Source organism: Aotus nancymaae, unplaced genomic scaffold (assembly GCF_030222135.1).
Source record: "Aotus nancymaae isolate 86718 unplaced genomic scaffold, 86718_ANA_hifiasm-v0.15.2.pri h1tg000069l, whole genome shotgun sequence".
Taxonomy (NCBI): Eukaryota; Metazoa; Chordata; class Mammalia; order Primates; family Aotidae; genus Aotus; species Aotus nancymaae.
Genome location: NW_026988484.1, coordinates 118,078 through 137,354, shown reverse-complemented (window position 1 = coordinate 137,354; position 19,277 = coordinate 118,078). Strand labels below are relative to the sequence as shown.

General features: G+C 49.3%; 1 protein-coding gene across 1 annotated transcript in view; it reads right to left on the bottom strand.

Moving 5' to 3' along the window:
* Positions 1 to 19,277, bottom strand: part of NLRP5 (NLR family pyrin domain containing 5) — a 70,320-nt gene that overhangs the window by 9,778 nt on the left and 41,265 nt on the right. Inside the window, 4 exon segments of the mRNA XM_064367330.1 lie at positions 8,460 to 8,630; positions 12,253 to 12,423; positions 17,733 to 17,900; positions 18,935 to 19,105. Of these exon segments, the coding sequence (XP_064223400.1) occupies positions 8,460 to 8,630; positions 12,253 to 12,423; positions 17,733 to 17,900; positions 18,935 to 19,105 (681 nt within the window).

Sequence of the window (19,277 nt, the reverse complement as noted above, 5' to 3'; positions counted from 1 at the left end):
GAACTAAGCCTCCAAGAAGTCTGGGATTATGTTAAACGCAAACCTAAGAAACCGGTATTCCTGAGAAAGAATTCTAAAAGCTTGGAAAACGTATTTGGGTGCATAATTGAGGAAAACTTCCCTGGCCTTTCTAAGAGACCTAGACATCCAAATATAAGACTCACAAAGAGCACTTGGGAAATTAATCGCAAAAAGATCTTTACCTAGGCATGATGTTATCAGGTTATCCAAAGTTAAGATGAAGAAGAGAATCTTAACAGTTGTGAGACAGAAGCACCAGGTAACCTATATAGGAAAACCTATCAGATTAACGGCGTATTTCTCAACAGCAACCCTTCAAGCTAGAAGGGATTGGGGCCCTATCTTCAGCCTCCTTGAACAAAACATTATCAGCCAAGAATTTTGTACCCAGTGAAACTAACCATCATGTATGAAGGAAAGATACAATCTTTTTCAGACAAACAAATGTTGAGAGAATTTGCCATTACCAAGCCACCACTAAAAGCAGCTCTAAGTCTTGAAAGAAATCCTGGACATACATCAAAACAGAACCTCTTTAAAGCATAAATCACACAGGACCTATAAGACAAAAATACAAGTCAAAAAGCAAAAACAAAACAAAAATACACAGGCAACAAAGAGCATGATGAACACAATGGAACCTCACATTTCAATACTAACATTGAACGTAAATGGCCTAAATGCTCCACTTAAAAGATACAGAATCCAGAATGGATAAGAACTCACCAACCAACCATCTGCTGCCTTCAGGAGACTCCCCTAAAACTTAAAGACTGACATAAAGTAAAGGGGTGGAAAAATGCTTTTCATGCAAATGGACACCAAAAGTGAGGAGGGGTAGCTATTCTTAGATCTAATGAAACAAACTTTAAAGCAACAGCAGTTAAAAGAGACAAAGAGGGACATTATATAATGGTAAAAGGCCTTGTCCAAAAGGAAAATATCACAATTCTAAAGATATATGCGCCTAACATTGGAAGTCTTAAATTTATAAAACAATTACTAATAGACCTAAGAAATGAGAAAGACAGAAACACAGTAATGGGGGGGCTTCAATACTCCACTAACAGCACTAGACAGGTCGTCAAAACAGGAAAGTCAACAAACAACAGATTTAAACTACACCTTGCAACAAAAGGATTTAACAGATAAATACAGAACATTTCATCCAACGACCGCAGAAAACGCATTCTAATCAACAGTGCATGGAACTTTCTCTAAGATAGACTGTGTGGGAAGGAAGTGTGTGGGAGGGAAACCCCGCAAGTGCCGAGGCAAGGGTCTGAAGCCTCAGCCTGTTCCAATGTGAATACTGAACTAGAAAAGAATTAGAAATACAAGCACATAGTTATTCCTATATATAATCATATATAATCATGTAGTTACCTATAATCATAAATATCTATATACTCAATATAACCTTTTAATCTTACTAATGATTCTGGGGTCATCAAGTGTGGAACTGAAGTGGTATTGGGGAGGAGGAGGCCCTAAGGCAAAATGCTCTAAGCCCTCCGTCACACCCACATAAGGGCTGCTGGAGGGCACTTCAGCTGTGCGGCAGTGCCAGCACTGGGAAAGTGCCTGCTGTTTAGGCAGCTAGGGAAGGAGACGTTGAAGATGTCCGAGACATCTCCTTCCTGGGGGAGTCAGGAGAAAACTCTGCTCCTCTGAGCTCTTGTGGTAAGGCCTGATGGCTGTGTCAGGGAGGCCTGCAGACATCCTGGGGCGTGTCTCTATGTGGTGCTGTGCTTCACTGGTCACAATCATGTCTACTTTCATGTTCCACTTCTGCACCTGGTTCCTTTTTCTTCGAGGAATTAGTAATAGTAACATAAATCTTAATGTCCTTGATACTTTTGACAAGTATGTGAAAAGTGTTTACACATTTTCTCCTCGCCTCAGCTACTTGAAAGTCCTGGGCCCCTGTCTCCAAGACACAGGATTCACTTCACCCTATCACTGACCACCAATGCCTCGCCCTACCCTACCCCTGCTTTGTACTCAATAAAAGTCAGAGCGTCCAGGCACTCGGGGCCAGTCACTGACCACCAATGCCTCGCCCTACCCTACCCCTGCTTTGTACTCAATACAAGTCAGAGCGTCCAGGCACTCAGGGCCAGTCACTGACCACCAATGCCTCGCCCTACCCTACCCCTGCTTTGTACTCAATAAAAGTCAGAGCGTCCAGGCACTCGGGGCCAGTCACTGACCACCAATGCCTTGCCCTACCCTACCCCTGCTTTGTACTCAATAAAAGTCAGTGTCCAGGCACTCAGGGCCGGTCACTGACCACCAATACCTCGCCCTACCCTACCCCTGCTTTGTACTCAATAAAAGTCAGAGCATCCAGACACTCAGGGCCAGTGCTGGATTCCACGCTGTGGTTGGTAGTGGGCCCCTGGGCCCAAACTATTTTCTCTTTCTTTGTGTCTTGTGTCTTATTTCTACAGTTTCTGATCTCCATACCTGTAGAGAGGGGCTCACAGGACCCTGCAGGGCTGGACCCTACATGATAGGCCATAGAATAAGCTTCAATAAATTTAAGAAAACCAAAGTAATATCAAGCACTGTCAGACCACAGTGAAATAAAACTGGAAATCCACTCCAAAAGGAACCTTCGAAACCATGCAAACACATGGAAATTAAATAACCTGCTCCTGAGTAAGCACTGGGTCAAAAATGAGATCAAGATGGAAACTAAATTCTTCCAACTGAAGGACAATAATGACACGACCTATCGAAACCTCTGGGACACAGCCAAGGCCGTGATAAGGGGGCAGGTTCATAGCCCTGACCTATCGAAACCTCTGGGACACAGCCAGGGCCATGATAAAGGGGCAGGTTCGTGGCCCTAACCTATCGAAACCTCTGGGACACAGCCAAGGCCATGATAAAGGGGCAGGTTCGTGGCCCTGACCTATCGAAACCTCTGGGACACAGCCAGGGCCGTGATAAGGGGGCAGGTTCATGGCCCTGACCTATCGAAACCTCTGGGACACAGCCAAGGCCATGATAAGGGAGCAGGTTCGTGGCCCTGACCTATCAAAACCTCTGAGACACAGCCAAGGCCGTGATAAGGGGGCAGGTTCGTGGCCCTGACCTATCGAAACCTCTGGGACACAGCCAAGGCCGTGATAAGGGGCAGGTTCGTGGCCCTGACCTAACGAAACCTCTGGGATACAGCCAAGGCCGTGATAAGGGGCAGGTTCGTGGCCCTGACCTATCGAAACCTCTGGGACACAGCCAAGGCCGTGATAAGGGGGCAGGTTCATGGCCCTGAACACCTACATCAAAAAGACTGAGAGAACAAACAGGCACTCTAAGGTCACACCTCAAGGAACTAGAGAAACAAGAACAACCAAACCCAAACCCAGCAGAATAAAGAAAATAACCAAGATCAGAGCAGAACTAAATGAAACTCAAACAAAAAAAATTACAAAAGATAAATGCAACAAAAAGCTGGTTCTTTGAAAAGAGAAACAGAATTGATAGACCATTGGCAAGATTAACCAAGAAGAGAACTGAAAAAACCTCAATAACCTCACTAAGAAAACAGGAGACATTACAATTGACACCAACGAAACACTAAAGATCATTCAAGGCTACTACAAACAACTCTATGCACATAAACTAGAGAAACGAGAAGAGATGGATAGATTCCTGGAAAGATACAACCCTCCTAGTGGAATTAGGTATCCTGAACAGACCGGTAACAAGCAGTAAGACTGAAATGGTAATTTAAAAATTACCAGCAAAGAACGTCTAGGACTAGATGGATTAACAGGAGAGTTCTACCATTCATACAAGAATTGGTACCAATCCTTTCGACACCACTCCACAAGATAGGGAAAAACGGACCCTACCTAATTCATTCTATGAAGCCAGCACCACCCTAATATGAAAACTAGGAAAGGATGCAACCAAAAAAGAAAACTACAGACCAATATTGTTAATGAACATACATGCTAAAGTTCTTAACAAAATACTAGCTAGCCGAATCCAACAACATATCAAAAAGATAATCCACCATGATCAAGTAGACGTCATAGCAGGAATGCAGGGATGGTTTAATATATGCAAGTCAATGAATGTGATACACCACATAAATAGAATTACAAACAACAATCACATGATCACTTCAGTAGAGGCAGAGAAAGCATTTGACAAAATCCAGCATCAGTTAATGGTTAAAACTGAGCAAAATCAGCATACAAGGGTCATACCTTCATGTAATAAAAGCCGTCTATGAGAAACCCACAGCCAACATAATACTGAATGGGGCAGAGTTAAAAGCATTCCCTCTCAGAACTGGAACAAGACAAGGATCCTCACTGTCACCACTCCTCTTCAACACAGTCCTGGAAGTCCTAGCCAGAGCAATCAGACAAGAGAAAGAATAAAGGGCATCCAGGTTGGTAAAGAGGAGGTCAAACTGTCACTGTTTGCTGACTATGTCATTGTTTACCTTGAAAACCCTAAGGACTCCTCCAGAAAGCTCCTAGAACTGAGGAAAGAATTCAACAAAGTTTCCAGATACAAGATTAATGTACACAAATCAATAGCTCTTTCATACACCAACAGTGACCAAGCAGAGAATCAAATCAAGAACTCAACCCCCTTTACAACACCTGTAAAAAAACTAAAAAACTTAGGAACATACCTAACCAAGGAGGTGAAAGACCTCCACAAGGGAAACTACAAAACACGGCTGAAAGAAATCATAGACAACATGAACAAATGGAAACACACCCCACGCTCATGGCTGGATGGGTAGAATACTGTGAGAATGACCATACTGACAAAAGCAATCTATAATCAATGCAGTCCCCATCAAAATACCACCATCGTTCTTCACCAAATTAGAAAAAACAATTCCAAAATTCAAATGGAAGCAAGAAAAGAGCCTGCACAGCCAAAGCAAGACTAAGCAAAAACGACAGATCTAGAGGCATCACCTTACCTCATTTCCAACTATACTATAAAGCCATAGTCACCAAACAGCATGGTACTGGTACGAAAATAGGCACAGACATCAGTGAAACAGAATGGAGAACCTAAAAATAAACCCCAATACTTACACAGCCAACTGACCTTTGACAAAGCGAACAAAAACAAAGTGGGGAAAGGACACCCTTTTCAACAAATGGCGCTGGGATAATTGGCTAGCCACATGCAGGAGAATGAAACTGGATAGTCATCTCTCACCTTACACAAAAATTGACTCAAGATGGATTAAAGACTTAAACCTGGCTGGGCGTGGTGGCTCATGCCTATAATCCCAGCACTTTGGGAGAGGTAGAGGTGGGCCAATCACTTGAAGTCAGGAGTTTGAGATCAGCCAGGCCTACGCAGTGAAACCCCATTTCTAGTAAAAATACGAAAATTAGCTGGGCATGGTGGCAGGCACCTGTAATTCCAGCTACTGGGGAGGCTGAGGCAGGAGAAGCACTTGAACCCAGGAGGCAGAGGTTTCAGTGAGCCAACATTGTACCATTGCACTCCAGCCTGGGCGACAAGCGTGAAACTCCATCTCCCCTCCCCCGGCTCCGCCCAAAAAAGACTTAAACCTACCGAAGACTTGAAACTACAACGATTCTAGAAGATAACACTGGAAAAACCCTTAGAGACATTGGCTTAGGCAAGGGGTTCATGACCAAGAACTCAAAAGCAAATGCAATAAAAACAAAGATAAATAGCTGGGCCCTAATTGAACTAAAGCGCTTTTGCATGGCGAAAGAACAGTCAGCAGAGTAAACAGACAGCCCATAGAGTGGGAGAAGATCTTCACAGTCTATAAATCTGACAAAGGACGATATGCAGAATCTACAATGAACTCAGATCAGCAAAAAAAAAAAAAGAAAAAAAAATGCCATCAGAAAGAAGATATACAAATGGCCAACAAATGAAAAAAATAAAAAGCTCAACATCACTAAGCATTAGGGAAATGCAAATTAAAACCACAATGTGACATCCCTCTACTCCTGCAAGAATGGTCATAATCAAAAAAATGAAACGGTAGATGTTGGCATGGAAACGGTGAACAGGGAACATTTCTACACTGCTGGTGGGGAGGCAAACTAGGACGGCTGCCGTGGAAAGCAGTGTGGACATTCCTTAAACAACTAAACGTAAAAGTACCATTTGATCCAGCAATCTCACTACTGGCTATCTACCCAGAGGAAGTCAATATGTGAAAAAGATACTTGCATACTCATGTTTATAGCAGCACAATTCACAATTGTAAAATCTTGGAACCAACCCAAATGCCCATCAATGGGGGGGTAGAGAAACTGTGGTATGCATATACAATGGAATACTACGCAGCCATAAAAAGGAATGAATTAGCAGCATTTGCAGTGTCCTGGATGAGATTGGAGACTATTTTTTCTAAGTGAAGTAACTCAGGAATGGAAAACCAGATGTTGTATGTTTTCGCCGGTAAATGGGAGCTAAGCTATGAGGCTGCAAATGCCTAAGTATGACACAATGGACTCTGGGGATTTGGGGGGAAGAGTGGGAGGGGGGCGAGGGATAAAAGACAACAAATATGGTGCAGTGTACACTGCTTGAGTGACGGGTGCACCAAAATCTCATAAATCACCACTAAAGAACTTACTCACATACCCTGGTCAGGCATGGTGGTTCATACCTGTAATTCCAGCACTTTGGGAGGCCGAGGTGGGCAGATCACCTGTCAGGAGTTCAAGACCAGCCTGGACAACATGGAAAAACTCCATCTCTACTAAAAATACAAAACTAGCCGGGTGTGGTGGTGCACGCCTGTAATCTCAGCTACTCGGGAGGCTGAGGCAGGATAATCGCTTTAACCCTGGAGGGGAGGCGCAGGTTGCAGTGAGCCCAGATTGCACCACTGAACTCCAACTTCTCAAAAAACAAAAAACTTACTTATGTAACCAAATACGACCTACACCCCAATAACTTATGGAAAAATAAAAAAATGAGAACTGATCTGTATTTTGTCTCTGTATCACTAGCAACTAATAAACACAGTAAATCAATACAGTCGATCCTCATCATTCACCGATTCTGTCTTTGTGGATTTTCCTACTTGCTAAAATGTCTTGGTAATTCTCCGAATCAACACTGGCAGTGCTCACAGGCCCTCCTGGACACGCATATGCGCGCAGCAGAGAAGAACGCGAGTCTCCAAGCACACACGTCACTCCCAGTGCAGGCTGCGCTGCTTTCCGCTGTCCACCGTCACCAAGTGCCTTTCTGAGGTCTTAGTGCCGTGTTTGTTGGACTTTTTTTTATTTTTCAGATGGAGTCTCACTCTGTTGCTCAGGCTGGAGTGCAATGGGCCAACCTTGGGTCACTGCAGCCTCCACCTCCCAGGTTCAATCGATTCTCCTGCCTCAACCTCCCGAGTAGTTGGGATTACAGGTGCACACCACCATACCTAGTTAATTTTTTTGTATTTTTAGTAGAGATGGGGTTTTACTATGTTGGCCAGGCTGATCTTTAACTCCTGACCTTGTGATTCACCCACCTTGGTCTCCCAAAGTGCTGGGATTACAGGCATGAACCACTGTGCCCAGCTGATTTTTTTGTGCTTTTTGTGGACAATTTTGTTTTGTGACAAAGGCTCACTCTGTCGTTCAGGCTGGAGTGTAGTGGCACGATCTCGGCTCACTGTCACTTCCACCTTCTGGGTTCAAGTGATTTTCCTGCCTCAGCCTCCTGAGTAGCTGGGATTACAGGTGCACACCACCACATCCAAGTAATTTTTTGTATTTTTAGAGATGGGGTTTCACCATGTTGGCCAGGCTAGTCTCGAACTCCTGACCTCGTGATCTGCCCTCCTCGGCCTCCCTAAGTGCTGAGATTACAGGTGTGAGCCAACGGCATGGCCACAATTTTGTTGTTTAAAATGACCTCCTAATGTAACGCTGAAGTGCTGGGGAGGTGGGGAGGCTTGAAGGTCCATCACTTGTGTCAGAGGGGCTTTGTCAGGCACGGGTCACAGTGCTGTTGATCACGTGCTCAATGTTAACGAATCAACGATGGGTATTAAAGTAAGCCAGTGAATGGAAACACGAAATACAGAGTCTTCATCGCTGGATGAAAACGTGACTGGAGGCCTGCAGGAACCTAACCCTAACCCTCCCTGGGCAACGGCTCCGTGTGGGCTGGTTCAGTGCTCAAGGGTGACTTTGTAGAACATGATGACCTCAAACTATGAGAGCTCACCGTCTGAACAGATGACTTCCCACTGTAAGGTAACACAAAGGCAGATACAGAACTTCCCATGAAAGGATGCGATCTAGGAGCCGTGAACAGGGACAGGATTCAGCACGTGCCCGGTACCCTCACGTGACGAGGTCCACACTCCCAACCCTGCTTTCCACTCTGAGAGCTGCACCACGCTATGTTAGAAAGCTAGGAAGCCCCCGAGGGGAGCAAGCCAGACTCACATCAGCCTCTGCAGACCACAGTGGGGAAGCCTCAAGGATCGACACAGCAGACTCACACCTTCATTCCCCAGGGGGTTGTTGGAAAGGCACAGGTGTGTCAAGCTGTGGTTGGTGACGAGGGCCGAGGCCAGACTCTGGCAGCCTGTGGCTGTGATGCTGCAGTCCTGCAGTCTGCAAGAAGAGAACCCCAGAGAATGGGATGAGGTGCATTCTTCAAGTCCATCTCTCCCTCCTTTGCAAGAGAGGGAAAGAGGTGTCACCCCCACATCTGGCATGTCCTTGCAGACATATGGCCAGTTCACATTGGCTCTGCCTTTAACTTGCAAACTCCAATGCATCAGCCCCCCAAAATACCACAGGTATCGTGGGTGACGAGATCTGCCAGTCCTGATGGGAAATGGACGGGCAGCATGGGTGTGCTCACTGCTCGGCCACTTCCAGCCCCCATGTGGCTATAATGTAAGGCTTTGCCAAAATCAGTGACTTTTCCAATTTATTTACTTATTTATTTCGAGATAGAGTCTCACTCTGTTGCCCAGGCTGGAGTGCAGTGGCATGATCTCGGCTCACTGCAACCTCCGCCTCACAGGTTCAAGTGATTCTCCTGCCTCAGCCTCCAGAGTAGCTGGGATTACAGGCATACACCATCACACTCGGCTAATTGTTGTATTTTTAGTAGAGACAGGGTTTCACTATGTTGGCCAGGCTGGTCTTGAACTCCTGACCTCAAGTGATCCACCTGCCTCGGCCTCCAAAGTGTCGGCATTACAGGTATGAGACACTGTGCCTGGCTGATTTTTCCAATTTAAAAGTACACTTAGGCTGGGCACCATGGCTTATGCTTGTAATCCCAGGATTTTGAGAGGCTGAGGCAGGAGGATTGCTTGAGCCCAGCAGTTTGAGACCAGCCTGGGCAACATAGAAAGAAAATCTTAGCTGGGCCTGGTGGTGCATGCATGTAGTCCCAGCTACTTGGGAAGCTGAGGCAGGAGGATCCCTTGAGCCTGGGATGTAGAGAATGCAGTCAGCTGTGATCGTGATTGTGCCACTGAACTCCAGCCTGGGTGAACAGAGAGCAAGACCACCTCCAAAAAAGGTACATTTAACACATCATAAGCCTCAGACATGAACTAGATCCTCTTCTTTTGCAAAAGTAAAGCAACTTTTTTTTTTTTGAGACGGAGTTTCGCTCTTGTTACCCAGGCTGGAGTGCAATGGCGCGATCTCGGTTTACCGCAGCCTCCCGCTCCTGGGTTCAAGCAATTCTCCTGCCTCAGCCTCCTGAGTAGCTGGGATTACAGGCACGCACCACCATGCCCAGCTAATTTTTTGTATTTTTAGTAGAGACAGGGTTTCACCATGTTGACCAGGATGGTCTTGATCTCTTGACCTCATGATCCACCTGCCTCGGCCTCCCAAAGTGCTGGGATTACAGGCGTGAGCCACTGCGCCCGGCCAGCAACTTTTTTTTAAAGGCAGAGTTTTGCTCTTGTCGCCCAGGCTGGAGTACAATGGCTCCATATTGGCTCACCACAACCTCCACATCCCAGGTTCAAGCATTCTCCCGACTCAGCCTCTCAAGTAGCTGCAATTACAGGCACATGCCACCACACCCAGCTAATTCTTTTGTACTTTTAGTAGAGACAGTGTTTCAAGCACACTGGCTAGGCTGGTCTTGAACTCCTGACCTCAGGTGATCTGCCCACCTCGGCCTCTCAAAGTGCTGGGATAACAGGCATTAGCCACGATGCCTGGCCATCTAAGCAGCTTTTTATGTAGCACTGAAGTGATTCCCGACAGTCTGCTACATGAGTGACGGGTGTTCTGCTGTAACAAGAACTTGAGTTGAACACCCCTTTCTGCGCTCAGGCTGTGACGGGGTCACAGTCCATCACCATGAGCCTGGGTGTCTCGCTGATACCAGCACTGCCATCCAGGTAAAATTAACGGTCACCTAGAGCTGTGCCGTCCAGAATGGCAGCTGCTAGCCCCACATGGCTATGAGCTCTTGAATGGGTCTAGTGTGATGGGGACTTTTCCATTTAATTTAGATTTGGCTGGCCACACATGGATAGTGGCTGCAATGCCAGATGGCTCGGCGGAATCAGCCCTAGTCTTCACTCCTGGCATCACCACCTGAGCACCGTCCAATGTGGACAAGTGATGCAGCCTTTCCGAAGCGTCTGTCAATCGGGTTATCAACAGCACCTACTCCGCAGACCTGTTTTCAGAACTCAGAGAGGAAGTCTTGGAGGAGTTTTGGTGCTGCGCTTGGCACAGCTCATAAGTGTTGAACAGTGGTTCCTGTAACTGTCACTGCTGCTTCCTCCTCCCCACCCGCCCCCCGCTTGTTTTCTTTTTCCAGACGGAGTTTTGCTTTTTTTTTTGCCGAGGTTGGAGTGCAATGGCACAATCTCAGCTCACCGCAGCCTCCGCCTCCTGGGTTGAAGTGATTCTCCTGCCTCAGCCTCCCGAGTAGCTGGAATTACAGGCATGAACCACCACACCAGGCTAATTTTGTATTTTTAGTAGAGATGAAGTTTCGCCATGTTGGTCAGGCTGGTATTGAACTTGTGACCTCAGGCAATCCGCCCGCCTTGGCCTCCCAAAGTACAGGGATTACAGGCATGAGCCACGGTGCCTGGCCCTCCTCCCCTTCTAGACCATTTCTCAGTAAACAAGTGATATCCTTTGGGCCAGATGCGGTGGCTCACACCTGTAGTCCCAGAACTTTGGGAGGCCGAGGCAGGAGGATAGCTTGGGCCCAAGAGGTCCAGGGTGCAGTGAGCTAGGATCTCACCACTGCACTCAGCCTTTAACAGCAGAACTCTGACACAGGAAATAAAAACGGGCTGGATGTAGCGGCTCACACCTGTAATCCCAGAGCTTTGGGAGGCTGAGGCGGCGGATCACGAGGTCAAGAGATCGAGACCATCCTGGCCAACATGGTGGAACCCTGTCTCTACTAAAAATAAAGAAGTTAGCTGGGCGTGGTGGCGGGCACAGTCCCAGCTACTCGGGAGGCTGAGGCAGGAGAGTCTCTTGAACCTAGGAGGCAGAGGTTGCAGTGAGCCAAGATCACATCACTGCATTCCAGCCTGGCGACAGGAAGACTGCTTCTCAAAAAAAAAAAAAAAAAAAGGAAAAAAGAAATAGAGAAAAGAAACAAGTGGTATCCTTTGCACCATGAGATGTTGGGGTGCAGAGCTGCCACCCCGCGTGTTTCTACTTGGAGGCACTGGTGCTAGAATAACACACGCAGGGTTCATCCCTGCTCTCGGCATCCTCATATCCACAGGGAGGGGAGGATTGGGATTTTGCGTGATGCTCTGCTCAGACCCTTCTCCTCCTTTTTTGAGCCTCTCTGTGCCCAGAAGCCCAGAATGCATAAGCTCCAGCCTGGACTGTACGAGGCAGAGGGGAGCCTGACCGCCACCCACGCTCTTTGAGTGACTGAGCGGATGTATCTCTTCAGTTGTGAGGCCAAGCATTCACCAACCCGCTGTGTAAGCTGCACACGTAAGCCTCACGCCCAAGAGAGCTTTGTCAGGAGGGAAGGTCACTGTGTAATTTCCACCTGGCTGATTCCAGCCCCAACCTTTTATATCCATTTGGAGTTTCGTGGCAAGGACAGCTGTGTATCAGGTTATTCTTACCCCCCGACACTGGGGCAGCCCTGGGAGGTCCCAACTTCCCTCCTCACCCCTGCGTTGTGCACCTGCTCACCCCCCTCCCACTGTGACCTGGAGAAGCCAAGTGAAGGTAATCCTGGTGGAAAGGAGGTGGAACTCACGTCAGCTTCTGCAGGGCGCACTGGGAGACCTTCAAGACCTCACCGAGAGCCTTCACTCCCTCGTCCGTCACCTCATTTCCTGCCAAGCTCAGGGAGCTCAGGCTGGGGGAGGTGGTCAGGATCTGCGAGATCTTCAGGTAACAGCCGTGGGTCAGTCCACAGCGATCCAGCCTGCAGACAACAGCAGCATGAGGGAACCGTGGCTCCCACCCGCAGCAGCCCATTTCCCCTCCGCTCCCACCCGCAGCAGCCCGTTTCCCCTCCGCTCCCACCCGCAGCAGCCCGTTTCCCCTCCGCTCCCACCCACAGCAGCCCATTTCCCCTCCGCTCCCACCCACAGCAGCCCATTTCCCCTCCGCTCCCACCCGCAGCAGCCCATTTCCCCTCCGCTCCCACCCGCAGCAGCCCATTTCCCCTCCGCTCCCACCCACAGCAGCCCATTTCCCCTCCGCTCCCACCCGCAGCAGCCCGTTTCCCCTCCGCTCCCACCCACAGCAGCCCATTTCCCCTCCGCTCCCACCCGCAGCAGCCCGTTTCCCCTCCGCTCCCACCCACAGCAGCCCATTTCCCCTCCGCTCCCACCCACAGCAGCCCATTTCCCCTCCGCTGGGCACATGCCGGCCCCTGCTCCTTGCCCTGCGACTCTGTCTGAGAAGTTGCTGTTCCTTCCGTTTCAAAATCCCCCTCCCTGCTTCCTCAGGTCTTCATGGGATTCGTGTCCTCATTCACGTCTTTTGAAAGTTGCCTTTCAGGTTAGGCAGACCTTCAACTACCCCACCTCCCTCCTCTGTTCTCCTCTATTCAACATTCACAGCAATGCGCCTAAGCCAACATTTTTATTTTTTGAGACAGGGTCTTGCTGTCACCCAGGCTGGAGTGCAGTGATGCGGTCTCAGCTCGCTGCAGCCTCCGCCTCCTGTGTTCAAGCCATTCTCCTGACTCAGCCTCCTGACTATCTGGAATTATAGGCACCTGCCACCACGCCTAGCTACTGTTCTGCAGTTTTAGTAGAGACGGGGTTTCACCACGTTGACCAGGCTGGTCTCGAACTCCTGACCTCGGTGATCCACCCACCTAGGCCTCCCAAAGTGCTGGGATTACAGGCGTGAGCCACTGGGCCCGGCTAATTTTGGTATTGTTAGTTAGTAGAAACAGGGTTTCACCATGTTCACCAGGCTGATTTCCAACTTCTGACCTCAGTGATCTGCCTGCCTCAGCATCCCGGAGTGCTGGGATTACAGTTGTGAGCCACCAGGCCTGGCTAATTTTGGTATTGTTAGTTAGTAGAAACAGGGTTTCACCATGTTGGCCAGACTGGTCTCCAACTCCTGACCTCAGCATCCCGGAGTGCTGGGATTACAGTCGTGAGCCCCAGTGCCTGGCCTCCAGCCAACATTTTACGTACTATGTGAGTGCTGGTTTCCTGCCTGTCTTCCTTCCTAGAATGTCATCTCCATGAAGGCGGAGGCCTGGTTGTTTTGTTCTCTACGCTCCTCTCGGCAGCTGCAACAGTGCCTGGTATACAGCAGGCACTCAAGCATTCGCTGAAAGGCACAAGCTTCCGCGATGACCAGCGGTATTTACAAAAGATGAATGTACAGCTGCCCCACGAGCCACCACGTCCACCCAAGTCCAACACGTCACTTAATTTCCTATTAAGCAAGTAGTTTAGCAGCTCCGTGACTCAGTTTACACCCTGGAAATGAGGAAGACGGCACTATCAATCTCAGTGGTGGTTGTGAGCATCAGAACGTTAGAATAGCCACGCAACACTTACACCAGTGCCTGGCTGGCGCAGACGTGAACGGAGCAGCTCTATCTTTTTTTTGAGACAGAGTTTTTTTTGCTCTGTGGCCCAGGCTGGAGTGCAGTGGCGCAGACTCGGCTCACTGCAACCTCTGCCTCCTGGGTTCAAATGACGGCCCAGCCTCAGCCTCCCAAGCAGCGGGGATTACAGGTGCCCAGCTAATTTTTGTGTTTTAAGTAGAGATGGGGTTTCACCATGCTGGCCAGGCTGATCTCAAACTCCTGACCTCAGGCCTCCCAAAGTGCTGGGATTACAGGTGAGATCCACCGTGCCCGGCCTGTGTTGAATTTTAGGCAGAACTGTTAGAGCTCTCCAAGCCTTACAAGCCCCTGCTGCGTCTGTGCACGCAGCATTCTTTTTGTCTTGTTCTGATCTCCTGTGCTGGCCTGTGAGCATCATGAGAGCAGGAATCTTGTTTTATTCATCAGCACATCCCCGGAACGTGTCGTCATACTATATGCGTAATCAAGTATCTGCCACTGAATAAAAGAAAATTCCAGCTTCTCAATGTGATACTGAATGGAAACCCTTCACAATGTGGCCCAATCCATCTTTCAAAGCCAAAGTCTCCCATTGAGAGAGTTAGCTCACCATCCCATCATCCCTCTATCCAATACGTACTTTGGAATATGGAATACACATCCCTCTATCCAATACGTACTTTTGGAATATTTGGAATATGGCATTTTTGGATTATTTAGAATATGGGCCAGGTGTTGGGAAGAGAACAGTTCTAGGTTCTGGGAATACAGGAGTGAAGAGAGCAATACTCCTGCCCCTGTGAGCTATGAGAAGGCAAACTCGTTTGTCTTCCAGGAAACCGGACCTAAGTGACTTCACGCCTTTTCCTTCCTCGTCCCCAAAAAGCCTTCATCCATCTTTTCTGACAACGTCTATCTTATTCTTCGACTCAAAGCTCCAGTCCCACAACCTGTGGTGCAGAGAGTGAGCAGAAGACTGAGCACGCAGCTTCCTCCAATCTGTTCCCAGATAAACCCCCAACAGTATCAGGCAGTGTTTCCATCCCGAGAGAACATCCACGCTGTGGCCAATTTCCCCGAGTTGCTTTTTTTTTTAAGCGCAGTTCCTGGTTGCCAGGCAAAACATGTACGGTGCAAAGCAAATTCTTCTTATTCTTCTTTGATGTTAGTTGATGTGTCACTAACAAAGCTCAAAGCAGGGGTTGTGCTTGTCTGTCTCGGAACGCTGTGTTTGGGAGGGCGTGGCGAGTGGATTACTTGAGGTCAGAGGTTCAAGACCAGCCTGGCCAACATGGCAAAACCCCATTTCTACTAAAAATACGGAAATTATACAGGTGTGGTGGTGGGCACCTGTAATCCCAGCTACTCGGGAGGCTGAGGCAGGAGAATTGCTTGAACCCAGGAGGTCGAGGCTGCAACATGCTGAGATTGCACCAACTGCACTTCAACCTGGACCACTGAGCGAGATTCAGTCTCAAAAAAAAACTATATACATTTAAAGAGTAGTATCTTTAGACCAAGCTAATGAACAAACCAGCTTCCCAGGACTTACAAACTGCATTACGAGCCCCAAACTGGAACCAACCAACCCAAGTGTCCCTCTGTGGTTAGGTGAGTGGGTACGTAAGCGGGCAGGCGAGTGAGCGGGCAGGCAAGTGAGTGGGCACGTGAGTGAGCGGGCAGGTGAGCGGGCGGGCGAGTGAGTGAGGGAGCGGGCAGGCGGGCGGGCGGGCATGTGAGTGAGCGAGCGGGCAGGCGAGTGAGGGAGTGAGTGAGCGGGCACGTGAGTGAGTGAGCGGGCACGTGAGTGAGTGAGCGGGCACGTGAGTGAGTGAGCGGGCAGGTGAGTGAGTGAGTGAGTGAGCGGGCAGGCGAGTGAGTGGGCACGTGAGTGAGCGGGCAGGTGAGCGGGCGGGCACGTGAGCGAGCGGGCAGGCGAGTGAGGGAGTGAGTGAGCGGGCACGTGAGTGAGCGGGCAGGTGAGCGGGCGGGCACGTGAGCGAGCGGGCAGGCGAGTGAGGGAGTGAGTGAGCGGGCACGTGAGTGAGTGAGCGGGCACGTGAGTGAGTGAGTGAGCGGGCACGTGAGTGAGTGAGTGAGCGGGCACGTGAGTGAGTGAGTGAGCGGGCACGTGAGTGAGTGAGTGAGCGGGCGGGCGGGCGAGTGAGCGGGCAGGTGAGTGAGTGAGTGAGTGAGTGAGCGGGCACGTGAGTGAGTGAGTGAGCGGGCGGGCGGGCGAGTGAGCGGGCAGGTGAGTGAGTGAGTGAGTGAGTGAGTGGGCACGTGAGTGAGCGGGCAGGCGAGTGAGCAGGCGGGCGGGTGAGTGGGCAGGTCAGTCGTTAAACTGTGGTACTCTACAGCATCGAATGGCTGTCACCAACAGAAAGGAACAAAATGTGTAACACATGACTCTGCGTGGGTGGAGCTTAAGGGCTGATGGAGCAAAGCCAGTCTCAGTACCACGCTGATTTCACTTTAAGAGCATAGTCGAAATGACAAGATTATACAGAGATGGGGAGCAGGAGCTGTGCGGCGGGGGAGGGCTATGTGGCTCCAGAGCACCTTGGTAACTTATTGTTACGCAAATCTAGATGTGATTAACTGATGTAGAATAATGTGCACACACCGTACCAGGCTCTGCTTCCCAGTTTTGATATTATGCTATAGTATGTAAGATTAACCACTGGGAGGAACGGCCACAAGGGCACTTGTTTTTCTTTGCAACAGAGTTTCACTCTTCTTGCCCAGGCTGGAGTGCAGTGGCATGGTCTCAGCTCATTGCAACCTCTGCCCCCTGGCTTCAAGAGATTCTCCTGATTCAGCCTCCCAAGTAGCTGAAATTACAGGTGCCTACCACATCTGGCCAATTTTTGTCTTTTTAGTAGAGATGGAGTTTCACCAGGTTGGCCAGGCTGGTCTTGAACTCCTGACCTCAGGTGATCTGCCTGCCTTAGCCTCCCAAAGTGCTGGGATTACAGGCATGAGCCACCACAACAGGCCCAGAAGGGCACATTTGATCATTATACAATTAAAATCTCACCAGGTATGGTGGCTCACGTCTATAATCCCAGTGCTCTGGGAGGCAGAGGTGGGAGGATCTCCTGAGTCCAGGAGTTCAAGACCAGACTGGGCAACCAAGTGATACCCTGCCTCTGCATAAAAACGTTTTTACAGGCCGGGCACAGTGGCTCACGCCTGTAATCCCAGCACTTTGGGAGGCAGAGGCGGATGGATCACGAGGTCAGGGGTTTGAACCAGCCTGGCCAACATGGCAAAACCCCATTTCTACTAAAAAATACAAAAAATTAGCTGGGCATGGTGGTGGGTGCCTGCAATCCCAGCTACTCTGGATGCTAAGGCAGGAGGATCGCTTTAACCTGGGAAGCGGAGGTTGCAGTGAGCCGAGATTGTGCCACTGTGCTCCAGCCTGGGCAACAGAGTGAGACTCTGTCTCCAAAAGGAAAAATTGTGAAACTTTTAATTGTGATAAAGTATTTACAACCTTAAATGGACTATTTTAACTATTTAGTTGTACAATTCAGTGGTACTAAAAACCCCTGCAACCACCACCACCACCACGCATTACCAGAGGTTTTTTATCTTTACAACTCTTAAATTTGTGCCACTTTCTTTCATTTCAAAAACAAGTAAACATGAAGAAACAAAAGGCAAAATCCCTACCAAAAACGTACCTCAAAGACTCCAACATACATCTGGGGTGTTTTAAGGCTTCACACGCCATCCTGACATCCTCTCCCTTCAGGTGCGTGCTTCCCACGTTGAGGGATCTTAGGTTACGGTTGGTGATGAGGGTTCTCCAGACGTGCTGCAGACCAGGGGTCATCTGTGCATTTCTCAACCTGCAGGAGATGGGGAAAGGGAGGTACATTAGACACTGGTGATGTTTAGTTATATCTTCATTTTTCTTCTCATCCTTCTCCCTTTTTTTTTTTTTTTTTTTTTGAGACAGAGTTTCGCTTTTGTTACCCAGGCTGGAGTGCAATGGCGTGATCTCGGCTCACCGCAACCTCCGCCTCCTGGGTTCAGGCAATTTTCCTGCCTCAGCCTCCTGAGTAGCTGGGATTACAGGCACGTGCCACTATGCCCAGCTAATTTTTTGTATTTTTAGTAGAGACGGGGTTTCACCATGTTGACCAGGATGGTCTCGATCTCTTGATCTTGTGATCCACCCACCTTGGCCTCCCAAAGTGCTGGGATTACAGGTGTGAGCCACCGCGCCCGGCCCCCTTCTCCCTTTTCTTTGAGATGAAGTCTCGCTCTATCGCTTAGGCTGGAATGCAGTGACATGATCTCGGCTCACTGCAACCTCCGCCTCCCAGGTTCAAGTGATTCTCCTGCCTCAGCCTCCTGAGTAGCTGGGATAACAGGCACCCGCGACCACGCCAGGCTGATTTTTATATTTTTAGTAGAGGTGGGGTTTCACCATGTTGGCCAGGCTGGTCTCAAACTCTTGACCTCGTGATCCACCTGCTTCTGCCTCCCGACATGCTGGGATGACAGGCGGGAGCCACCATGCCCGGCCCCTTCTCCCATTCTAACTTGAAAATTTCTAATTAATTGTATTTCATTTTAAAGCAACAAATGCCCGAGTGCCTGAGACTGGCCAGCTACTGGGAACAGCGTATTAAGCAGTATTAATAATCCCTGCGTCGGGGAGCTTAATCCTTCCAAAGCCAGCATCAAGGAACCTGCTTCAGTAACATCATCACAAGGTCTCTGTGCTCTTGGGAACTCGGTTCCCACACCTTTCATGGCACTTATGCCCTCAGGATGCACCTGAGGGGTTTCCGATGGGCCTTCACTCAGGAGCTGGGGGAGAGCTGGGGCAGCATCACCGGAAGGGAATCTCTCCTAGGGGGCAGGACACCCTTACCTCAGGTTCTGTATCTTGCAGGCGGGAGGCCTCAGCTTGGCACACAAGGTCTTCATGGCCCGTTCGGTCAGGACGCTGCTGCCCAGGTCCAGCTGCTGCAGGTGAGGGTGGGTGCCAAGCACGGAGCAGAAATTCTCCCACTGCTCATCAACGAGGGTCTTACCCCGCATCCTATGTCAGAGAGGAATGGAAACGTGAGCTCCGGCGGGATGGGGTTTAACACAACACGTCAGAGGAGAGGAACTGACCTACCAAGGCAAGACCGGGGTGGCTTCAGAGGCTCTGAAGCAGCTTAGCAGATGCTATCAAGCCTGGATGACGGCCCCTGTGTCCACCCTGCCTC